At 40.8% G+C, this 24,290-nt stretch overlaps 1 protein-coding gene across 1 annotated transcript in view; it reads right to left on the bottom strand.

Annotated features, from left to right (window-relative positions):
* The window catches only part of zranb2 (zinc finger, RAN-binding domain containing 2), a 31,394-nt gene extending 7,710 nt beyond the window's left edge, over window positions 1–23,684 (bottom strand). The window contains exons 1-2 of the mRNA XM_067230074.1: window positions 23,538–23,684; window positions 9,210–9,262 (exon numbers count right to left, since the gene is read on the bottom strand). Coding sequence (XP_067086175.1) covers window positions 9,210–9,262; window positions 23,538–23,602 — 118 coding nt within the window. The 5' untranslated portion in view covers window positions 23,603–23,684. The remainder of the gene's footprint in view (window positions 1–9,209; window positions 9,263–23,537) is intronic.
* Window positions 23,685–24,290: the final 606 nt, after the last annotated feature.

Below are 24,290 nucleotides of genomic sequence, written 5' to 3'. Positions count from 1 at the left end.
TAATTGTACAAAAAGAAAAAGTGTGGGAATGTGAAAGACATTTTGGGCCTATGTACACTGAATGTGTCTGAATTAGTCTTTATGTTGCATATGGATTCAATCTACCATTGTTTAGCAAATGGCTTTCTTTTGCCACTTGACTTCAGCCACCTCTACACAGTTGATGATGGATCATACTGCTGAAGCTCTGGGCCTTATGTTGAAATGAAGATCAGGTCTGACAGGCGTGAGTATGTGAGACTGCTGCGGACATCTTATTTTATTCTCTTTTGCAGTTGGCAGAGCTGATTAGCAGAGCAAGAATAATCTGAACAAGGAACAGTAATCTTAAATTGTCTTGACAACAAAAATCATTATTAAGCGTTTTCTGCTCAGACTGGAATTGTAGCTTTTTTGCATCCACCTCTTTGTGCGTGACGAGAGCATTTTACCTTCCCTAGCGACCCAAAATCGTATCTAGCAACGAGCGACAAATCTAGCGACTTTACGTTACTTTGGCAACCTCCGTTTTCGTTGTTGAGCAGCAGAAAAATAACTAATTGTACGTCTGTTGTCATAGCAATGTGAAGTTTCCAGCACAGACCCGCTTACTAGAGCTAAATACGTACTGTTGGAGTGTAGCTGGCTAGTAATCTGTTGTCCTGGTCTAGCTAAAGCTCACGCTATGTTAGATAATATTCGCAAAACTGGATTTTAAAAATGATTACTTGCTAGTATTATTAACTACTGCTAATATTATCATACTAGTAGTAGTGGCTAGATACAGCGTCAGTTGACAACATTACATTAGCTTCTGTACCTACCTGGCCGCTGTAGCTCTATCTAGCTTAACTTTACAGCGGTTAGTTTAATTTGTTAGTAAGGGTAACTCTAATATTATCTTAATAGTAGCTAGCTTTTAGACGTAGGCCTAATCGTACTAGTAAATAGTAACCATAATTTTTTGATCCAGTTTTGCGAATGTAATCTCACATCTAATAGGTAGCTAGCATAGGGCTTTAGAGAGTACAATAGCAACACAGTACGTTGAAACACTCATAATCTTTAAGATATTCAGCTGAGAATGAGGCATACCACTGTTTTACTCTTGGATTTTGGGCTGTGGAAATGGGAAAATTGACTCCTCTCTAAACTCCGGCGGTACTTGTTATTGTAATTGTATGTTCCATATGGCATTTTGCGCCTTAACGACCGAAAGCTTGACGGATAGCTTGCGATAAGTCAATTGACCGATGAAGATACATTTTTTAAATCCTTGATGCTGTGCAAGGGTAGGCTAAAGGCCAAAGCTACAGCACAGGTTTGGAGTAAAGTGTTGTGTGATGTAGGGCTGTCCCCACTCAGTCGACTAGTCGATTTTCTGGTCGATATGCTCTTGGTCGACTAAGATTTTTCTGATTCCCGCTTGTGTCACCATTGCAGAATTAAAAAAAAATTCTACAGAAATTGTAGATTATATTATTTAAGACGAATAAAGCACCTCAAAAAATATATATATTTAAAAGAAAATGTGCTATTGTTTTCCCTTTCGTTAATCTGTGCTTTGTTTTGTTTGTTTTTTGCACACGGCATGAGCAAAATTGGCTGCCGAACTACAAACTCTGCCATAGCCTACTTTGTCGGTGTTATTAGGCAAAATGGCAAATAAATCTGTGGTATGGCAGCATTTAATTTACAGTACATTTACATTTACAAAGTACCGGGTGACTCAAAAAACGTTGAATGAAAACTGCCAACAACGGTTTATTTTTCATTGTTCGACGTTGAATATGATGTAGCCTACCACCTGAAAACCATAAGTTGGCCTACTTCGCTCATGCTAACATGCACTGGGTTGAAAAATGAATATGCCTATTATAAGAATCACATCCAAATCGAATGACATTATCTTCTCCGGCCAAGACAACACAATCTTTCTCTGTTGCACCGTTCCCCACTCGGCTTCTACGTAAGTTCGCATGCTGCACTTTTTCAGGCAGTGAATGTCCAGCAGCCACATCGAGTCAGATCGGGAAAATGTTTGTACATTTATGTTTGTTTAGTTGTCAATCTCCCTTCTTACATATGTATTTCTTTCATATTATCTCTTAAAACAGTGAGGTAAAACATCACACAAAATGGTTTGATGAAAAACATTGTGACATTTATAGAAAAAAAAAAGTTTCACATTTTGATCCGTCAATTTTCAGAAGTGCTAGTCGAGTCTTGGTCGACCAAAGAAAATCTTAGTCGGGGACAGCCCTAGTGTGATGTACTTTTAGGACATGATCATATACACAAGATCCACTATGGACATCCAGGATCATGATGGGCTTTAGATTTCTGGGTCTGTTGTCATGACAAGTAAACTGGCTTTTATTGTCATTCAATCATATACTTACAGTACACAATGAAACAAAACAACGTTCTTCCAGGACCATGGCGCTACATAAATCACCTAGACAACTACAACAACTACATAGAACTAGAGAGGGTACAATTTCTGAGGAAATTGTAGGTTGTGCTTGCTTGCGTCGGTTGCGGAGTGGTCCAACTGTCCCCTAAAGTTTTTCCCTCTAGTGATATTTTCAAGCATTTAGCCTACTCATCTTGCATTAATTCACTAAGAACCCCCTTTGAAACAAGCTGAACCCCCTTTGAAACAAGCTATTGTAACAAAGTTGTCACCGGCAGTATTTCAGATGGAATCACGATTCAAACAGTACCATCTGCTAACTCAAAATATGCCCCCAAAAACGTAAATAAGCTTGACATTTATTTAGGGGGAAATGGCTAATTCAAAAGAAGTTTGCTGGAAGCGATCATTGTCCGTAACAAAATGCGACAATTTGGCCTTAATCTAGAGCCCTGCGTGGAGAAGCTGACCCCGGTAAATTGTGCTACGAGCAAGCTAGCTGCTGTTGCTAGCCAAACTTCACTGAGGGAATCGTCTTCTGGTCATCAACTTCATTGAAATACCTCCACCCATCGCTCCGCTTACTAGCCATTTTCCATTAATTTTTTGGAGCGCCAAATGAAATGACAGGAGACTCGCAGCAGAACGCAGGGTCACGTATACTACCCTACCGTTTTCATAATTTCTAACGACACAACTATTAGAATTCACGACACATGGAAAGCATATTTAATATTTAATTTAAAGTTTTTACATTAAAGTAAAAACTAATTTTTTATTCAACTATGCTCATAAGTATTAGAAAACCGTATTCTAATACCAACTTATTTTAGGATATTCGGCAATCCGATTAATCACGCCCATCCCTATATCGCATGTGCACGTAATCTACGTATCGCATGTGCCTACATACATCCCAAAGCAGACCCGTCAAAAAGGGGGTGGGTATGTTGGTACCAACGTCAAAAAGGGGTGGGTATGTTGACACCAACCAATTGGAAGGTGGTCTAAACGTCTTAAGACGTTCAAAACGGCCATGTTATGATGGCCATTTCTGTAGTCTTAAGATGACAAAATGTGTCGTCTGAATGAAAACGCTATATTACAGGTTTTGACAAGTGGCTTTCCATATTCCACAGATGTCCCTTAGGACACGCGCACACACAGTATTAATGTGTATGTAATATGTTATTTTTTCACTCTGTTCCTAGATTTCTTCATTTAGGAGCGCATGTACTGTAAAAGTTAGAGCGCTGTTCATGAAGTGTAAAACACCGAAGTGTAAAACGGTTCTCTACCATTATCTAAACCCAATTAATAACCTCTTAACAATCCTGTCAAATTCTCCTAAAATGCCTAAACAAGGCATACCCAAAGTAAATTGAAAGCTGTTCTTGAACAATTTGGAGTACATGCATGGTGATGGTCTATTTTGAAAAGGTGACACTGAAGTTCTTTCAGAGTGACTGTGGCTAGCTAGTTACCTACCGTTAGCTTCACTTTGACACAAAAACTTAAATTTTGCCTAAACCGTGCACAGAACATTCATGGAGATACAAGCAACACAATAAGGATCAAAGGCAAACACACCCAATAAATGCATTATTAGTCTCACATTCCTAGTGTTATACTACTCCCTATAGCAAACATTTATAATACACCAATTACGCAACATATCATCATGTTGCATCTTGCCGCACGCCAGAAACCTCAAATTAAACTAGAGGGTAAAATTTCTGAGGAAATTGTGTGCTTGCGTCCGTTGCAGATGGGTCAGTTTTATTACTAATAATTAATAAATGTTACAACAAATAGCTCTACATATTTTAAATAATTATGCAAATGCATACTTATTAGCCTATTTATGAAGATTGCATAGATTAAAAAGCATACATTTGTTTCTGCTCATTTACACTTGAAAATACTAAGAGTGAAGAGTAGAATGAAACAGGGTTCTCTTATTTCCCTTAGTGCAAGAGGTAATGGTGATAGGCTCTCTGGCAGCCTCACATAGTTGAAACAGTTGCATCAAAAGACAGGCAGCTACTGACAGTAGTACTGTATTACCTCGATTTTTGCAGATTTGTGAAATTTGCTAAATAAACATTAGTTAGCTACACTATGTACCCTTTAAGCTAAATATCTATACCTTGTTTGGCCAATTTGGTCGATTATGGTCAAACCTCTTTAGTTATGGAGAGGAGTATAGCCAGCTAGCGTGAGCCAGTTTTGTGGGAGGGGAACTTGTTTTTATTTTATTTATTTTTTATATATCTGCTGTTCTATATTGCCCACATAAGTGTTCCAAGTTTTCCTGTATCTTGTAATAAAAGAGGTTGAAAATAAAGTCGTCTGATGAAGTATGGCGGACGGAGAAGATTTGTGTAAAGAATTGCTGCGTTAAATTCTCTTGATAAAGGATGATTTGCCTTAAATAACCATACATATTTTTATATCATTAGAAAGCCCTATTTCAGTGTTTCCCACACATTTCCCACACTAATTTGTGGCAGTGTGCCACAGAATCAACACCGGCCGCCACGTATTGCGTTTCGTTAATCTTTTTTTAAATGTTGTTTAAATGTTGTTTAAAACACGCAGCGTATTCGTTCAGCTGCATTTCCTTTCCCTGCTCTCCCTCCGTCTTTCGGTCACTCACGCGTCTCTCTCACATAGGCCTACAGACACACAGTCACAACATCAGCACACGTTAGCAACGACGCATAGATACGCCGTTCTAGACAGACAGCAATATCAGCGAGCCCTCAGCATTAGTACCATAGCTAAAAGTCTAGGAAAGTTGAGGTTACTTTTCGCTAGGTACCTCTGAACATGTCTTAATCTGCTGATAGTGGGTTCCTCTTTGTTCTTTTGGTGAGAAATCTCACGTGCCCTACTTACCGGCGTCATGGAGCCGACCAGCTAAATAGTTATTTAGCACCAGCTACCTGCATATACCTACAGCTGGCAGCTCCGTTTTTCTCCTAGATTCAGACCTAGCCCCGGTAAATTGTAGAGCTAGCTAACTACTACGCTTCTGTAGTAGTGCAGTAACTACTACACCCTGCAATTTCCCCAGAAATATTTTCAGGCTTCAACCAGAATTATTTTGCCCCCCCCGCCCCACCACAAATTGCTTTCTAATCTGTGGGAAAGACCATTTCTTCTCTTCAGTATGGTATAAACAGTTCAGGTGTATGATTTAATATGAAATTTCCTGTAAATATTAATATATTCTAGCACCAAATAGAATTTTCAGAATTTTGGCTCAGTCAGGCAGGACTTCCCTCAAGTTTTTTTCCTTTTAGTGATATTTGTTTACATTCTCTCTATTGCATGAAACAAAATTATTCTAAGGTTATCACTGGCAGTATCTTCACTGGAATCGCAATTCTAGTACCATCTGCAAACTGAAAATATGCCCCCAAAATGTATTTAAGGAAAACTGGCTAATATAACAAGTTTACTGGAAGCGATCATTGTCAGTAACATCCTTTTCTGAAGACTCGGGGCTCATCTGACCAGCTATCCGTGTTGTAAGAAGGTAAAAGCGCATTCAACTTCGTCAGCTTCTCTAATACTCTCTACATCAGCCTCTCTCAATCCTAGGCATTCATCCTGGTCCTTGGGCCTACTGTAGCCCTGCATGTTTTTAGATGTTTATCTGCTCCAAATGACTGGGTTGTCAAAACCAAAGTTGGAAGCAAGATACCACTAAGTGTGTCCTGCAACCAATACAGGTAACTCAATCGTGACCAAGACAAACATTTTGACACCGAACGTCCATGTAGTGCAAAAATTGAGGGACGAGTTAGGGTGCATTTCTACCACGTTTCCTGCGATAACGCCAGCCTGGGCTGTATTTTGTGTCAGCTGTAGATGTATGCAGGGAGCAAAATGGTGTTCACTTCATTTATGTACTGAGCCAGACTTATGTACGTATTATTTTACTTACTGTAATATAATAAACCGAGCAACGATGCTGCTACAGATCAGAGGAAGAGCAACGCACGACACAAGTTTGAGTTTAAATACATTACTTACTGTACATGCCAGTCTTAAATTGGTTAAATGTATGATGTCCTTGTCGATCAGTCCCACACGACGGCATGATACTTGCGGGGCAACTGCGCACACAGTGATATACTAGCTAGATAACAAAGCTAAACTAGAGAGGGTACAATTTCTGGGGAAATTGTAGGGTGTGCTTGCTTGCGTCGGTTGCACAGGGGTCCGTTTTTTAATTACATTTTTACAACTGATATTTCTGTATATTTTATATAAAAATGCACAGGGCCTACTTATTATTTATAAAGATTACATAGATTTAAAAGCATCTTTTTTTTGCTGCTCATTTACAACTCAAAATACGAGTTAAGTGTAGAATGAAATATGACGTCTTCTCATTTCCCCTGCAAGAGGCAGCCTCATAGCTGAATCAACGAATACATTTGGCAGACCAGTGTAAAAATTGACCTAATCTCTATGACTTAAACGTCCTTTTAAGTTTTCCCTTCTCGTGATATTTTCAGGCATTTAGCCTACTCATATTGCATTCATTCATTAATAAAGAACCCCCTTTGAAGATTATTCTACGACGTTACCGTAGTAGAAGATGGAATCGCGATTCAAACATTACCATCTGCTAACTGAAAAATGCCCCCAAAAACGTAAATAAGCTTGACATTTATTTAGTGGAAAATCGCTCATTCATAAAAAGCTCACTGGTAGCGATCATTGTCAGTAACAACGCAAAATGTGATATAGCCCTGTGTGGAGAAGCTGCCCCGGTAAATTCTACTACGGTACAGTACTAGACTACTGCTGTGTTGGTCTTGGTAGCGATTGTGTTGGTTGAATTCGATTTAAAGTTCCGTTGTACGGTTTTAGGCTGAAAATAATTATTTTCATGAACAGATTGACAAAGTTTAGGCTGTGGCAATGAAGTTCAAGTTAGTGGTCAGAGACTTTTGATTTAAGTAAGGGGAGTGCCGAACATGTTCTGTCGCCGTTTGATTTCCTAAACAGCTGTGTACTGTAGATGTTTTTGTAGTGTCTCGCGTAAGCTACAGCGTTGCAGTGAGCAACACTGGTTTGAAACCACAGGTAATGATAATTTCACCAACAAATCGTTTACTTGTAATGTAATGTCATAATAAATCCTACAACGAAAATTTATTTGTGAGGAATGTTTATTTTAACTATTGAAAACAGATGCATCATAGACCACTGTAGTAGCTATGTGTTTCCCGGGCAACAGAGGCTAATGTCATGCTAATGCTTCAGTGAAATAGTAGACTACCGTTTCCGAAAGTAGATGTGGGCCTACTTCCTTAATAATATCAGCTAATATTGTACATTACATTTCACAATTGTGTTTCACATCACAAAGTAAAATGAGTAAATAGTTATCACCCTGGCCTCTTTGCTTGTGGCGTTTCTGCAGCTGCCTTGCAGTAAAGCTATAGTTAGCCTAGCTATCCCCCAAGTTAACAGATGCGAAACGAATGTTCTGCCAAAGGTAGTCACGCGTGTTTTCGTGACGTTAGTGACGTTAGTAACGTCAGTGACTGTGGCTAGCAAATTAGCCACCGTTAGCTTCACTTTTCACCACAAAAACGCAATTTCTACTTAAACCATGCAACGGAACGTAAATAAAAATACAACCAACGCAATCGCTAACAAGACGAACCTTTTGACACCGCCGTTGTGTATGTAGTCCAAATATTGACTGATCCTTAGGGGGGCGAAAATAAATAATAAATAAATAAATATATATGTGAGAGAACAAAGGTTGCGCCCTTGCCGAAGGCAAAGCACACCCAATAAGTATTTAGCTGCTCGGCTCCATGACGCCGGTAAGTAGAGCTTGTGAGACTGCTAACCAAAAGAACGAAGGGGAGCCCACTGGTCTAGCAGATTAATACATATTAGATACCTAACGAAAAGTAGCCTCAACTTTCCTAGACTTTTAGCTATGGTAATAATTATGAGAGCTCGCTGATATCGCTCTCAGTCTTACTAGTATGTTGTATCTATGGTTCGATGCTAACGTGTGCAGATGGCAAGCACACCCAATATATATGAGAGAATATAGGTTGTGCCTTGTCAAAGGCAAGCACACCCAATGAGGAACATACATCTGTAACTAGACTGGAAAAACCTGAGTTGAGTTAACAGGCTGATAACCACCGTCATGACACCACTTATGCGCAAATAAGGTTGTTAGGCTTAGGCCGAATCACAATTATCTGTCTTACCCCTACCCCTTAGTTTAGCGTGTTCACGTAAGAGTAAGGGCTATCCCAATACTCGTTTTGATCGAGGGGTAGGGCTAAGGGGTACGGGTACATACCCCTTAAAACCAAGTGTTTTCGGGAGCTAACTTGAAACCAAGGGTATGTGAATACTGCGCAACCGGCAACAATGGCAGCCAGATAATCCAGAGTACCATAAATGCAGGGCTGACAACTTTTCAAAAAACCTTGGAGTTAGATTTGGTGGGGCCAACCAAAATGCTGCACGTTTGATATCAGTGCATAACACTACTTGCTTGGAGACATCGATATACGTAACCAAGTGGTGTCTCGATTTAATAACATGAGAAAAAGCAATCCTGAATCATTTATCCCCTTTAATACGGCAATTTGTCAATAAATAAAAAAAATCAAACAAATGGTCACAATTCTAGCTGAAGACAATTTTTTGGTAAACAGGTAAGGGTGTGCAGAGTTGCCATAAACTAACATGTCAGAATATACATAGCTAAAAAGCTACTCATGGAATCTCAAAGCTTAGTAAAGAAAGTACCTACCTCTGCCACATCTGTTGCAGCTTGTTCTTCTCGCAAAATTCACATTTCCACACCTAAAAAAAAAAGTTTTTACTGTAAACAAGAGAACAGCCAGGTTTGGGTGCAACTCATAACATGGGTAGTATAACTTGGGTTTAAACAATACTACATTGATATTACATATATTGTATCTGAATAAATAAATAAAAATCATAAATTAGCTAAACAATAATATTGCACTTTGCCCTGTAAAAATTCTCTTTTTGTTAAATAATTTATATTTGGAACTTTGCGTTCCTTTTAGTCCAGCAGACAAGTCTTTGAGGCGGGCCTATCATTGATAAAATATCTCTAAAGCTTAATTTATACTTCGGTCGCGGACACTTTTGAAATGGTCGCCGACGAAAAAAAAAAGTGTCGCTCAGGCTGCTGCATTTATACTTCGGAAAACAGTCGCCTGTGCTCAAGGTTCGCGTGACGTAAACAAAATCATTTTACCGTTACATTCATAGCTATGGTTACATTGTTAACGCTTTGTAGCCTAGGTGATCAATCAGAGGAATTATTTAGAACTTCAGTAGTCGGTGCCAATACCAGTAAAATAACAATTCACAATTTCGATACCACGGTCTTTGGTATCTTGAAAAGATACCAAAGAAGTTCCACTTCTTCGTGCCTTACTTCTGAATGTAAGTACTGGAACACTCTGAAGCGTATACTGCCCCCATAAGTTCCAGAAGAGGCGCAGCACCGATGCTGCCAACACTGGCATCGTCGCTAATGGTGCTTCAAAAAATGGGCATCGTCTGTGTTTTGTCATTTTAGAACCGGAGGGTGTCGGTAGTAACGGTTCTCGTGACATCATGAGAATTTAGGTTGTGCCTTGCCAAAAGGCAGTCACACCAAATAAAAGGTTAAATAAAAAATAAATGATTTTTCAGCTTTGTTGCTTGGCCCCCAAAAAGCCTTAAATAATATACAAATAGCATGAGAAATGTATCTTCATTTGTACACTTGTTTTCATTTTGTGGTATAATGCAAACAACATTTTCAAACCATAACTTAAACTTGATGGACTTTTTCAATAAAATGCAAGTAAAACCTTTCTGCCATCTTTACAAAACTGCTTAAAATTATACCTATTTAAAATGAGTTGAATTATCTCTCACCTAATGCAACACTTTTTAAAGATTCTGAGATAAAACACCTTTGTCATTTTGTGTGTGTCACACCAAAGAACAACAATTATAGTTAATGCAATTAAAGAGGAAGTTAAAGTTTTTACAAATCTTTAAAAAAAATAATTATAAAGAATATTTAATTTCAATTCAAGGATTGTTGACGCGACATGGCATATGGACTGTCACACCATATACAAATGAGTATAATCAGTATTGTCATCATTTTAATTTAATTTAAAATGCAGTAAATGGTTAAACATGTCTGTTTTACAGGGACCTGTTATAAAAACTGCGTTGCTATTAGTTTTTAAAAATATTTTGAGCCAAATCTCACAATTGTCCAGTGGTATGACAATCATGATGCAATGAATTATAACGTATCATTTAAAAAGAAAAGCATACAAATGTTGATAAACATTTATATTTTAGTTAACGGCAATCATTTCCGTCATCCACATATTTTTTTAAGTTTTGGAACTTGATACAATTTGTCACTGAAAACTATGTCCTACGGTGTGACGCCATATCCTGATATAACAACGGGCAATTCCACAGACAACTTTATTTAGTTGAAGGACCCGAAACAAGGACATGTTACTGAAGACCCCTATAAAGCTTAACATGTTCACATCAAAAGTTTTTATCTCAGAATTATTCATGTGACTTTTTATGTCACACTGAAAGTGTTAAGTTTAGCTGTCCTTTGGTGTGATACCCAGTGTTTCCGCTATGTAGATTTTTCCGTGGCGGCCCGCCACGGCTAAATTTCTGCCGCCACGGTATCAGAAATAGGACTGTACAAAATTTTAGGCCGTCTATCAGCAGTGATTGTTAGAAAGCGTATCGGAGGATTGGACGGACACGCGCTTCACAGCGCAGTTGAGATTGCGTGTGTTAGTCCTTGAGAACTTTAAGTCGTATAACTTATGTTGTCAGTTAATTTAAGGTTGTTATTGTATTATAGTTCTTGCTAATTTAAATTAAGTTAACTGGTGATTTTCGCTGTTTGTAGGCTATTCTTCCCCTGCTAGCGAAATTGCACATGTCGATTCGATAGCGATTGCTGCCCTTGCTCACGTTTGTATTTTAGATGCATTATTATGCTGAAGTAGTTTTAATTAATAAATAGTGGGTATATTGTTATTATTAGCTACAGAATGCTTAGCTTATCAAGATCAAATGAAGCAGACAGCGTACATGCTTCCGAGTGGCCCCTTAATCGATAGGCTAGGCTACTGACCATTTACAATAACGTCAATTATTAATTGGCAGCATTTATGCCATTTAGAACATACTTTGACTGTAAGTAGCCTAACTTTATTTCTTGAGGGGAAATAGGACAAAAATATGTGCAATATTACATTAGCTATTAGACTATTAGATTAACCTGCTCCGAAATATAGGCTTAGCACTTTGTTGCGTCCATAATTATGGAAATGCATGCAAATATGTCTTGCTAGTTGCTCGTGACAGGTTAGTGAGGAATAGCATGATCATTAAAGGTTGTGGAGGTAAATTGTGCGAAGTTAGCTATTTTTGCTTCGATTCCAAACAATTCAAACCATAATATCTCACTCCCTTCCTTCAAAGCCATTCCCACAAAACACATGAACGCACTGCCTGACTAAAGAACTGCAGGGAGAGAGAGAGTGAGGGAGCTTTTGAGAGAGCAGAATCTTTTTTTCCACAAATTACCCCATGTCGCATTCACATGTAAGAACACACACAAAAATGGTCTCCCCCATGTCTGTCTGTGCTCCCGTCGAGGGATTTCACTCGTTGCTCCCTGCTTCATTATCAAGGCAGGTAGCCTTCCCCATGTATACAGTGCATCCAATCTGCCAAAGTCCAACCGAGTGTCTTGACAAACCTTTTTTACCACCTGAAGCAAAATCACTCGTTGGAACATGCATAAAGTGTGAGTTTGCGCCAAGGTATTGATAAAAAGCAAGTTTTAAAAAAAATTACTTGACCCCAGGTACGTGCTCCCTGGCCGCAAACATTTCTCTCACACCGCGCTGCCTAAACTTTATGCCGAGTGTATGGAAAAAGTTGAGGAAAGACTTATTTTGCTACTACTACAGATCTGTGGTCTATCATTTTACATTTACATTTACTCATTTTAGCAGACGCTCTTATCCAGAGCGACTTACAGTAAGTACAGGGACATTCCCCCGAGGCAAGTAGGGTGAAGTGTCTTGCCCAAGGACACAGCGTCAGTTGGCATGACCGGGAATCGAACTGGCAACCTTCGGATTACTAGCCCGATTCCCCCACCGCTCAGCCACCTGACTCCCCATCTATCGTCTTAATTATCATTATCGAATGGAAATATAAACATCTATATTGATAATTTTTTACCCATATTGCCCAGCCCCATCCCAAAAACACAATTTAATAAAATTAAGAATGATTTGATGATTAAAGTTCATTTTGTTGTAAATTTTTTGTTTTCTAAAAACATTGTGTACATGATACTGTTTGTATTGTTAATACAAATTACATATTCTTTATTATTCAAAGTAAAAAAAACATGTCATAACTCTCATTTCCTCTAATGCAATAACTACAATTTGTCCTATGGTGTGACATGATGTCCTATGGTGTGACACAAAAGGTGTTTTATCTCAGAATATCAAAAAAAATAAACTGTTGAGTGTTGCATTAGGTGAGATACCATTCAACTCATCTTTTTAAACAGTTTTGTAAGGATGACAGAAAAGTTTGACTTGTATTTATTGGAAAAGTCAATCAAGTTATGGGGGGGGAATTGTGTTATTCATAATTTTGCATAACAATTTTGCACAACTATATGAAAACAAGTCTGTGACAATGAAGATAAATCTGTCATGCTATTTGTATATTATTTAAGACTTTTCTGTGAAGGAATTTAAAACGTTACTGACTCCTCAAATAGCAGATTTCACACTACATAAATACATGACTTTTGTCTTCCCATACAGTGTGAGAATCAAAAAAATTCTGTCACACCAAACAACGTTTCAACGGTGGCCGAGACGTGTCCGTGCAAAAGCCACAACACAACGTAAGTGAGCTGCAAAGGAAGTCAATGAAACAAAGGTGGTTTTGCTGGCGGGAATATTGGCTGCATTGGATGTGGAAACTTTGTCCCTTTAAATAGCCTAAGTACAGCTTTCTACCCTAGCTACAGGGTTCTTGCAGGTTTCAGCAAGTCAAATTTAAGACATTTTTAAGAAATTTTAAAGATCCTGTAAAGTAAATTCCATGTTTTGCTTCTAAGTACATTATATACGTGTGAAATGAGTTCCTGAAAGTATGTGCAAAGCGCTAAAAGCACAAAAACTTTTGTTGCACTGAAATGTGGAGTTAGACCGAAGAACAGTTTCCCTTCCGTTTTCAGATCAGGTTTTAATGGGCGGAGCCAAAAAATGCCCCATCTACGTCATTTCGCCCCATCTACGTCAGATCACTGAATGGCTCATCCTGCTGTACTGTTACTGTAGCTTACATCAGCTAGCTTCATGATGTCTCCCACCACCCGCAACTGCATCTTCCCTGGATGCAAGAACTCCAGCTGCGCTGCAACGCCATTTAAGTTCCCTGTTGATAATGAAAGGAAAAATAGGTGGATAGATTTTGTGAAGACCCACGCTCATGGAAAGCTTCGGATAAACTCCAACAGCCGCCTCTGCGCCACTGACCATTTCACGGCGGACAGTTTTAACATGGACCAGATACAGACGGGGTTCACCAACACACGGCTTCTCTTGCAGCATGGAAACCTTACCGAGCATCGCCCCACCGGCCGTTCATCCTCCGATCGCACCTGGACCATCCACCGCCGCCAGCAGTTCATCACTCAGTTCTGTGTGCTTGTTATAATTATAATAGATAACTTTTCCAGAGGTATCTCTGCTATAATTAGTGCAAACCGCTAACTTGATATTAGGCTACTCGGTGTAGAATGATGGTATTTTGGTGAAACAGTAACCTCTTTTTGAAAAAAATGCATTTGTGAATCTAAGCGCGTCAGGAAAGTTCCAAAAATCCACACACACAAATGCAGGGATTTGTAACTCGTGTTCTCCGATTTGTAACTCGTGTTCTCCGTCTCCGATTTGTAACTCGTGTTCTCCGATTTGTAACTTGTGTTCGTCAAGTTGCAAACAAATGTAATGGGGGGTGAATCGCGTTACATTTATTTGTGAATCATGAAATACATTTGTGAATCGTGTTACGTTTGTTTGTTTGAATTATGAAACTAATCTAACTCCATAGAAATCGCTGTGATCTAGCCATGTCTCGTTGAAAGTACACTTTCCCATTTTCCACACGTAGTCGAACTTTAACAAACTCTGAGGAAGCGCAGACATATTTCGCAGGCAGGTATTGCATTTATAACAGGATTTGTAGTTTTATCACAGTGTACATACCAACACCAATATCCCCCAGAAAGAACTACAACACACCGAACCAACGTTCTGAAGGCAGCGTTCTGCTGGTTTCGTTTGTAGAGCTCCGCTTTGTAGGCTGCGACTCACTACTTTTTTGCTACTTTGTCATAACTTTCTGCAGCCAGCGGTTTTGGAAATGAACGAGGGTAAAACCTTTTTTAGACCTGACTAAATGAAATTGAAGACCTCGGATGAAAATATGGCAGTTTTTAAGACGTTTTAAGGCCTTAAATGTAAAGTTCCGAATTTTTGACTTTTTAAGACCCCGCGGGAACCCTGTAGCTAGCAATGACATTGTTATGATTGAACAAAGATGCTCATTTGTGACAATATCTTTGTATTTTCATATGCATGTACACTAACATTTGGCTATTATTAATTTAAAAATATCTTTGATAATTTGTTGTTAAACTTTTATCAAAAGTATCACCTTCAGGCAGATTTGAACCAGAAACCTCTTGCTTTATAGTACAGTACTAACCACTTCGCTATCTCTCATCTTGTTAAAACTTTTAATATTGGCAAGAGTCAACAAATAACCTCATAAATAAAAAATAAAAATGTAAGGAGTAACATTGTTACTGTGCTTCAAGATTTGTGTCAACATTTTGGGGAAGGCCCTTTTCTGATTTAGCATGACTGTGGCCCGGTTCATAAAGGCATGGTTGGATGAGTTTGGTGTGGAAAAACTTGACTGGCCCACAGAGCCCTGGCCTCAACCCTTTTGAACACCTTTGGTATTAATAAAAACGGCGATTGTGAACCAGGCCCTTTCATCCATCCGTCTGACCTCACAAATGCTCTTCAGGGTGAATAAGCAAATATTCCCACAGACACACTCCAAATTCTTGTAGCAAGCCTTTCCAGAAGAGTGGAAGCTGTTATAGGCAACTCCATATAAATACCTATGGATTTAGAGTTTCATGTTGTTTAATTGTAACTTGTTTAACTGCATGCTCTTATGATTCTTCCCTTTGGCACTTATTTGGTTTTCACAATGTATGCTTCATGTTTTGGCTGCTCGCAATGTTTGGGCTATCTCGTTTTTATGATCAGTGACCTATGCACTTTTGTAAAGCTCTCTCTTGGAAGTCGCTTTGGATAAAAGCGTCTGCTAAATGCATAAATGTAAATGTGTAATGTGTAGGTGTCCTACTACTTATTTTAATTTTAAATGTCTCTGCAATATCGGTATTGTCCACAAAAATGTATTGGGCAGATGATTTGTTATACAGTCAAGTGGAAAATTGTCCTTGGAAACTGGAAAACAGCAGACACTTGACAAACATACTGGGCAGGTGACTGGATGAACCTTCGTTCTATCACTGCCTAACTTGAATAATACTCGTTGCTGCCAGTAGTTCCTCATAGGACACTGATTGGTACAAACTATTGCCGTTCAGTCAATACTAAACTAGAGAAGGTACAATTTCTGGGGAAATTGTAGGGTGTGCTTGCTTGCGTCGGTTGCACAGGGGTCAGTTTTTGAATGACATTTTTACAACTGATTTCTGTATATTTTATATGAAAATGCATACTTATTATTTATAAAGATTAAATAGATTTAAAAGCATTTTTTTTGCTGCTCATTTACAACTGAAAATACGAGTGAAGTGTAGAATGAAATAGATGTCTTCTCATTTCCCCTGCAAGAGGCAGCCTCATCGTTGAATCAAAACGAATAAATTTGGCAGACCGGTGTAAAAATTGACCTAATCTCTATGATTTAAACGTCATTTTAAGTTTTTCCCTTCTCGTGATATTTTCAGGCATGTAGCCTACTCATTGCATTCATTCATTAATAAAGAACCCCCTTTGAAGATTATTCTACGACCTTACCCGGCAGTAGAAGATGGAATTGCGATTCAGACAGTCCCATCTGCTAACTGAAAATATGCCCCCCAAAACGTAAATAAGCTTGACATTTATTTAGTGGAAAATCGCTCATTCATAAAAAGCTCACTGGTAGCGATCATTGTCAGTAACAACGCAAAATGCGATATAGCCCTGTGTGGAGAAGCTGCCCCGGTAAATTGTACTACTACGGTACAGTACTAGTAGACTACTGCTGTGTTCGTCTTGGTAGCGATTGCGTTGGTTGAATTGGATTTAACGTTCCGTTGTACGGTTTAGGCTGAAATTAATTATTTTCATGAACAGATTGACAACGTTTAGGCTGTGGCAATGAAGTTCAGGTTAGTAGTTAGATGGACTTTTGATTTAAGTAAGGGGAGTGCCGAACATGTTCTGTCGCCGTTTGACTTCCTACAGCTGTGTAATGTTTTTGTTATCGTGTGTCTCGCGTAGGCTACAGCGTTTCAGTGAGCAACACTGGTTTGAAACCACAGGTAATGATAATTTCACCCACAAATCGTTTACTTGTAATGTAATGTCATAATAAATCCTACATGTATTTGTGAGGAATGTTTATTTTAAAGATTGAAAACAGATGCATCATAGACCACTGTAGTACTGTAGACTCACGGTGTTCCGTACACAACTTTTACTCACGGTGTTCCGTACACGTCACATAAAACACGCCAGCCAATAAAAAATACTTCCTGGCAAAATGTGTAATCGATACTGTTACAAAGTTAATTTTCTCCCGCTTCCAGCCAAATCAAATTGACATCAGTTGGACTTCTGCTGTCAACAAGAGCACAGTAAGTAGCGAAGCTCCCCCTACCGTTGAATCATGGGCTTTAAAAATGGTGCCGGGAGAGGAATTTGCATAGCAGCTAGCTAGGCGGAGCCATATCTCCGTAAGGGAAACTGCTCTCTAAGCCTTGTTTTATCAACTTACAAATGTCTAAATTAAACAAAAACATCATTTCATACAATTTGTAGTTTTAAAATGACTTGTTACAGTCTTGATTACGCAATGGTTTAATGCTAGAATCACTGCAGGAAAATTGACTGTCATGACACGTCTTTTTGAGTGAAACCAATATAAATGTATTATTATGTATTGAATTACGTCAAACTGATCTTATTTTATTTAATGCCAATGTATTCCTTTACAATCATTATCAAAACTATCCAATAAGACCTTTTTTTTTTTTTATTACCTCAGGAAACCTTAACTGTCATGTTGCGTCTTGTGCAGCCGCAACCTAAAATCATTAGACTGAACACTACTGTTAGGACGTGATATTTCTCTTACTTAAAATACAATTACTGAACAGTTATTACTGATGCTGTAGTCAACCTTATTTAATATATTATGAAATAGAAAACAGGTACAGTAGGGTCTAATACTGTGTGGCGCTCCCCTTGACTCCAGTGGTGGCACTCCTGCTTTGTCAGGACGGGGTTCAAATCCCTGTGGTGTCTTTTGCCTTTATTAGTAGACATAGCATGATCAATATAAATGATCATCAATATACTGTATTGTATCCTAACTGTGGCGCACCAGCAAAAACGATATCTAGAAGAACTCGAGCTTCATCTATTATGCCACAAACGATAACGCTTAGTTATCATTCTCAGATTGCCCCTTGTCAGGACATGTGAAGCACTAGGTCTGGTCCCCTGGTGTTCTCCACCACCATCCACACGTGTGTTCACAATGTGTTATAGGCCTGAATAAAGGATTGTCGTTTTCTTTGTCTATTTCTACAGCTATGACATCAAAAGAGTCCAAGAGGAGGAGGACCTACACCCCTCATGGGATGGAGGTAAGGGTGGCAGAGGTGAGGGGGGGGGAGGAGTGTGAGGGAAGTGGCCAAGGAAAGTGGCATGCCTGCCACAACCCTCCAGGATTGGGTGACTGGTAAGTACACCCATGGGCCCCACACCAACCTGGCCATCACTCCGGATGAGGAAGAGGAGCTCATCAGGTACTCCCTGTGGATGGCAGACCATGGGTGGCCATTGAGCCGGGCCACCATAAAGGTGTATGCGCTGGAGATGGTGAAAGCCTCAGGGAGGGCATCTCTGGTCAATCTGGAGCGGGGCCTGAGTGACAACTGGTGGTCACGGTTCCGGGCTCGCCACCCGGAGCTGTCTACCAGGATCCCCAGCCACATCGACAGGGCCAGGGTATTTGCAGCCACGGAAGAAGCCATCGATATCTACGAGCCAATCTTCCACCAACACGGCTTCCATATGAAACCGCACTTGGTTTTTAATGCCGATGAGACGGGGTTTGGGGACAAACCCAAGTCCAGGGAGCGGGTGCTGACGCCTAAGGGCAAGAGGCACATCTACCGGCAGCAGGTGACCACCCGGGAGCACATCACTGTGCACAGCTGCATCAGTGCTGCAGGGGCAGACATCCCCCCCTTCGTCATCTTCACTGGCTGCCTCCCGAGTGCTCCATATGCCCTGGAAGGCCCCCCTGGTGCCATCTATGGCAGGTCAGAGAAGGGGTATATGGACAGTGGCCTGTGGCTGAAGTGGTTAGGCCACTTTATCAAACATGCCCCACCAGAGAGGCCTCTGCTCCTTGTGGTCGACCAGGCGGAGCCACATAAGAACAGGGAAGCCATCCGGTTCTGCAGGGAGAACATGGTGGTTGTTGTGTGCCTCCCTGCGCACACCACCCACGTGATGCAGCCACTGGATGTGGGGGTGTTTGGTCCTCTGAAGAGGATTTTTGACCGGGATGCTGCCCGTCTTGGCCTGGTGAGGGGGGATGTTTTTTTCGGGAAAAAAAACTTTTTCCCCCTCCTTAAGGAAGCTTGGCCTAAGGCTGCCAAGCCTGAGAACATCCGAGCAGCCTTCAGGAGGACAGGCCTCTTCCCTTGCAACAGGGGAGGATATGACAAGACACAGCTGACCAAAGTCAGACCTGCACCCTCCACGGCGACCACCACCGGCCCAGCCCCCTCCACGGCGACCACCACCAGCCCAGCCCCCTCCACGGCGACCACCACCGGCCCAGCCCCGTCCACGGCGACCACCACCGGCTCAGCCCCCGGCCCAGCCCCTTCCACGGCGACCACCACCGGCCCAGCCCCTGGCCCAGCCCCCACCACAGCGACCACCACCGGCCCAGCCCCTGGCCCAGCCCCCACCACAGCGACCACCACCGGCCCAGACCCCGGCCCAGCCCCTTCCACGGCGACCACCACCGGCCCAGCCCCTGGCCCAGCCCCCACCACAGCGACCACCACCGGCCCAGCCCCCGGCCCAGCCCCTTCCACGGCGACCACCACCGGCCCAGTCCCTGGCCCAGCCCCCACCACAGCGACCACCACCGGCCCAGCCCCCGGCCCAGCCCCCTCCAACGGCCTTGCCCCCCCTGCAGCAACCCCTTGCTGCCGAACCTGCACCTGCCATGGACCTGCCCAATCCAATCCTTTGGTGCGAGCAGGTCTGGTCTCAGCCAAGTGGGGAGACATTTTAATGCCCCCAGTGATGGCCAACCGTCAAGACCAGCGGCTACCAGTGGTGAGGAGGAGGCCACCACTTAGTGCTCGGGTCGTCACCAGTGACGAGTACAATGAGCTGCTGGTCCGACAGGAGGAAGAGGAGAAGGAGGAAGCTCGGCTTGGGAGACAGGCAGAAGTGCTGAGGAAAAGGGAGATGGCGCAGAGGAAGAAGGAGGAGGCCCAGAGGAAGAGGGAGGAGGCCCAGAGGAAGAGGGAGGAAAAGGAGAGGAAGAGGGCAGAGAAGGAGAGGCAGATGGCAGTAGTGGAGGAGCTTGCCGGACACTGCGCTGTCTGCCGTAGCCTATCCCCTCCCTCAGGTGAGGAGGCAGGTAAGGAGGATGCCATCTACGAGTGGGTTCAGTGTGAACTTTGTGAGCTCTGGTTCCACCTCACTTGTTTGGGGATTGTAAGTGTGCCAGCAGGGGACTGGTATTGCCCCAAGTGCTTCCTCAGTGAGATCTAGCACTTTGTATATATGTTTGCTATCTTTGGCTATTTTACCCAGTTCTGTTTAATGTTTTTGTTAAATATGTTCTGCATTTCAACAGTTTAATCTTTAATCAGTTTAATCTTTTAAAATCAACTTTAATGTTAATAGTTTTTTGGGGGGGCATATGGATCAGCGTTCTCGTCGCGCCTCCTGTCAGTACCTGTTCTTATGCAGGGAAGCTAATGATCCTAATATATTTCTAAACACAACATCTCACAGTTCTCTGTTGAAGGCAAGGCTCCAATTGATTTACAATTCTATATGTATGTGTAGAATATGTAGTTATGCTAGTTTGAGACCACAATAGCTATGGAAATAAAGAGTGAATGCAATTATGGATTGAAGTTGGCTTTGTCCATATACAATTTGTCCATTTCACAACACCTTGTATTTCTAACGCTGAGAAGTAGCCTAGCCTAAGGAATAACTTGTCCCTGTGAGAACCCTGTGACGGACGCCAACTTTCCACCAGCTTTCATTTTGACACGCATATTCAAGGTAAGGAGTAACCTCTAGAATCACAGGAGCTTCCACTGTGTTCCCATAAAGTATCCCTGAAAACCTGTGTGCTAGCGAATAACTGCCTACAACCACACAAATACAAGCTCCTATTCCAACTTTCTTGCGATGAAAGAAAGTGTAATATGTTGCCTTTCACAAGCAAAAGCAAATATAAGTGACTTTTTTGGTTATTAAAATAATGGGCAATTAGAATAGTCCGTAATATACATACTTAGGGTAATTTATATGGATAGTATATACTAATAATGTATATTAGGTTATTATACATATTATTATCATCCATATAATAGTATCCATATTATACATGTGCATATTATGTATATTATATTATGAGTATAAACACATATAAGTTTCTTATATGTGTCTAACAAGTGTCTTTAAATGTTTTATCGTTGTGGTTGTCAGTTAAACATGTTTCCATCTGTTGGACCCCTGGTGGAAAGAAGCAAACGTTACACCATGAGTTAAATAATATCGGAAAACGGAACACCGTGAGCTACTCATGATGTTCCGAACAACGCCGGATGTCGCAGTTTTTTATTTATTTTAACGTGTATTATTGGTTCAACATCATGTCAATCATAGCTCAGAAAGTTGCCAAGCGTTTTCCGGCAACTACGATGCTATCAGATTAGCTGTAGCCTTATTTTTGACCGTTGCAGCCTCATTTGAAGTCGCTATACGTCCGAGTTTGTACGGAACACCGTGAGTCTACAGTATGTGTTGCCCGGGCAACAGAGGCTAATGTCATGATGCTAATGCTTCAGTGAAATAGTAGACTACCGTTTCCAAAAGTAGATGTGGGCCTACTTCCTTAATAATATCAGCTAATATTGTACATTACATTTCATAATTGTGTTTCACATCACAAAGTAAAATGAGTAAATAGTTATCACCCTGGCCTCTTTGCTTGTGGCGTTCCTGCAGCTGCCTTGCAGTAAAGCTATAGTTAGCCTAGCTATCCCCCAAGTTAACAGATGTTAAACGAATGTTCTGCTACAGGTAGTCACGCGTGTTTTCGTGACGTTAGTGACGTAGTGACGTTAGTAACGTCAGTGACTGTGGCTAGCAAATTAGCCACCGTTAGCTTCACTTTTCACCACAAAAATGCAATTTCTACTTAAACCATGCAACGGAACGTAAATAAAAATACAACCAACGCAATCGCTACCAAGACGAACCTTTTGACACCGCCGTTGTGTATGTAGTCCAAATATTGACTGATCCTTAGGGGGGCGAAAATAAATAATAATAAATAAATAAATATATGTGAGAGAACAAAGGTTGTGCTCCCTCCGAAGGCTTGAGCACACCCAATAATATATATGTGAGAGAACAAAGGTTGTGCCCCTGCCGAAGGCAAAGCACACCCAACAAGAAAAACGAAACGCATATTCTCAAAGCACTCTGTGTAGAAGAGGACGCTGGACAAGTGTCTACATGCAGACTTTCCCACCACATTTCTTGCTGGTAGTGCAAGTTACCAAGCAAAGAAATGGAGGCGCTTCTGAAAATTCCGGTGACATCGCGAGAAACAGCGTTCTATGCTGCACCGCTGCACTCTGGCCCAAAAAGGACTTTCTACACAGTATGTTTGCTATTATTGCAATTTTCGGTTATTTAAGTTATAATATATGTATTTTAATTCCAACATCAACAATAAAGTAATTCGCTAGCAACAACCACATTGTTGCGAATGAGACTAACAATGTGTCACGTTTTCGTTTAGGACAGTGCTAGGCTAACTAGCTTGGCTCTTGCTTATATTGATTATGACGAAATTAGCTTGACTAACTAGCTAGCGTAAATAGAAAGCTCACTTAGAAGGGGTGGCTATCTAGCCATCTAGCTAAGTTTACTGGTTAATTGGCAAGTAGTAATGTAAATTGAATTGGAATCGGCCTGGAAAATAATATGCTCCATAATCTGTACATACAAACAGGCCCCGCAGATGATGTGTTAGCCAGCTAGTCTACTACAGTCGTCTAGCTAAGACAGCTAGCCAGCTAACATGCTTCTTTTAGGCTATTATAACCATATCGCTTCCTCAGCTTCGGCACGGTGTGACTGAAATATGACGATTACTTGAAATAGTTTAAAATCTAGGTACTGTGAAAAGCAAACCACATTTTAAGGATGGCTACTAGGCCAAGTTACTGTATACAACGGAATAAAACAATTTAGAGCCATCATCGTAGTAATATTCTACTACTGTAGTGGAACTGTAGCTCGCCATGTCATAAAAGAAGCGTTAGCTCTAGCTACCTGACTCGCTTCCAAAGACTGGGTCGACTAGCCAACTAGATATTTGACCCCCTCAGAATCCCGGATTGTTAGTAGCTTACTTTTTGTCTGGACAAATCCAGTCCCCGTCGCTCACGCGGAAACTCTTTCCCGACTTCGTCTCCATGTTTATTGACTATCTAACAAGCTAAAGGCTCACACTGTAAATCCTTCCAGACAGTCAGACAGCTGAACAGAAATTCTGGTGATCAAGGTTGCCAACTATCGCGAGACAAATAAGCGACCGCAGCTTCAGAAACAAGCCATGTTATGAAAAAAGGTCGGATAAATTGCAGCAGAAACAAACTCAACTGATTTTGTATCCTCAATATGTCGTGAGTAAGAAAAAAATAAAAATAATGAATCCCATTAGGGGAAAGTTTCGAAAAATACCCAAATATTAGGGATGGGCAAACGATGCCTTGTGAAGCTTTGGTGGTTTCTTCCGGATTGTGCCGAACCAAAGAGCCGAACTATTGGCGCATTGAAATTGGAGAGCACAGTGACATCTAGTGGTCAGCTAAAATTATAGCAGCCGTTTAAACTAACTGAATGAGATGTACCAGTAGTTTCTGACTGTACTTCGCCTGTTAATTATTCAATGTCGTTCATTTTTGTAAGGCTACATGATGGTCTAATATTCGTGTTCATTCATTAAAACCATACATGTGTATTTGAGAACTGTGTAATTTTCATACAATAAATATGTTTTACTGTGATGTTCAACTAGTCTACATTTATTCATTTAGCATTTAGCAGACGCTTTGGATAAAAGCGTCTGCTAAATGAATAAATGTCTACACCACACTTTGTAG

Source organism: Osmerus mordax, chromosome 26 (assembly GCF_038355195.1).
Source record: "Osmerus mordax isolate fOsmMor3 chromosome 26, fOsmMor3.pri, whole genome shotgun sequence".
Lineage (NCBI taxonomy): Eukaryota > Metazoa > Chordata > Actinopteri > Osmeriformes > Osmeridae > Osmerus > Osmerus mordax.
This window is presented reverse-complemented; position numbering and strand designations above follow the sequence as displayed.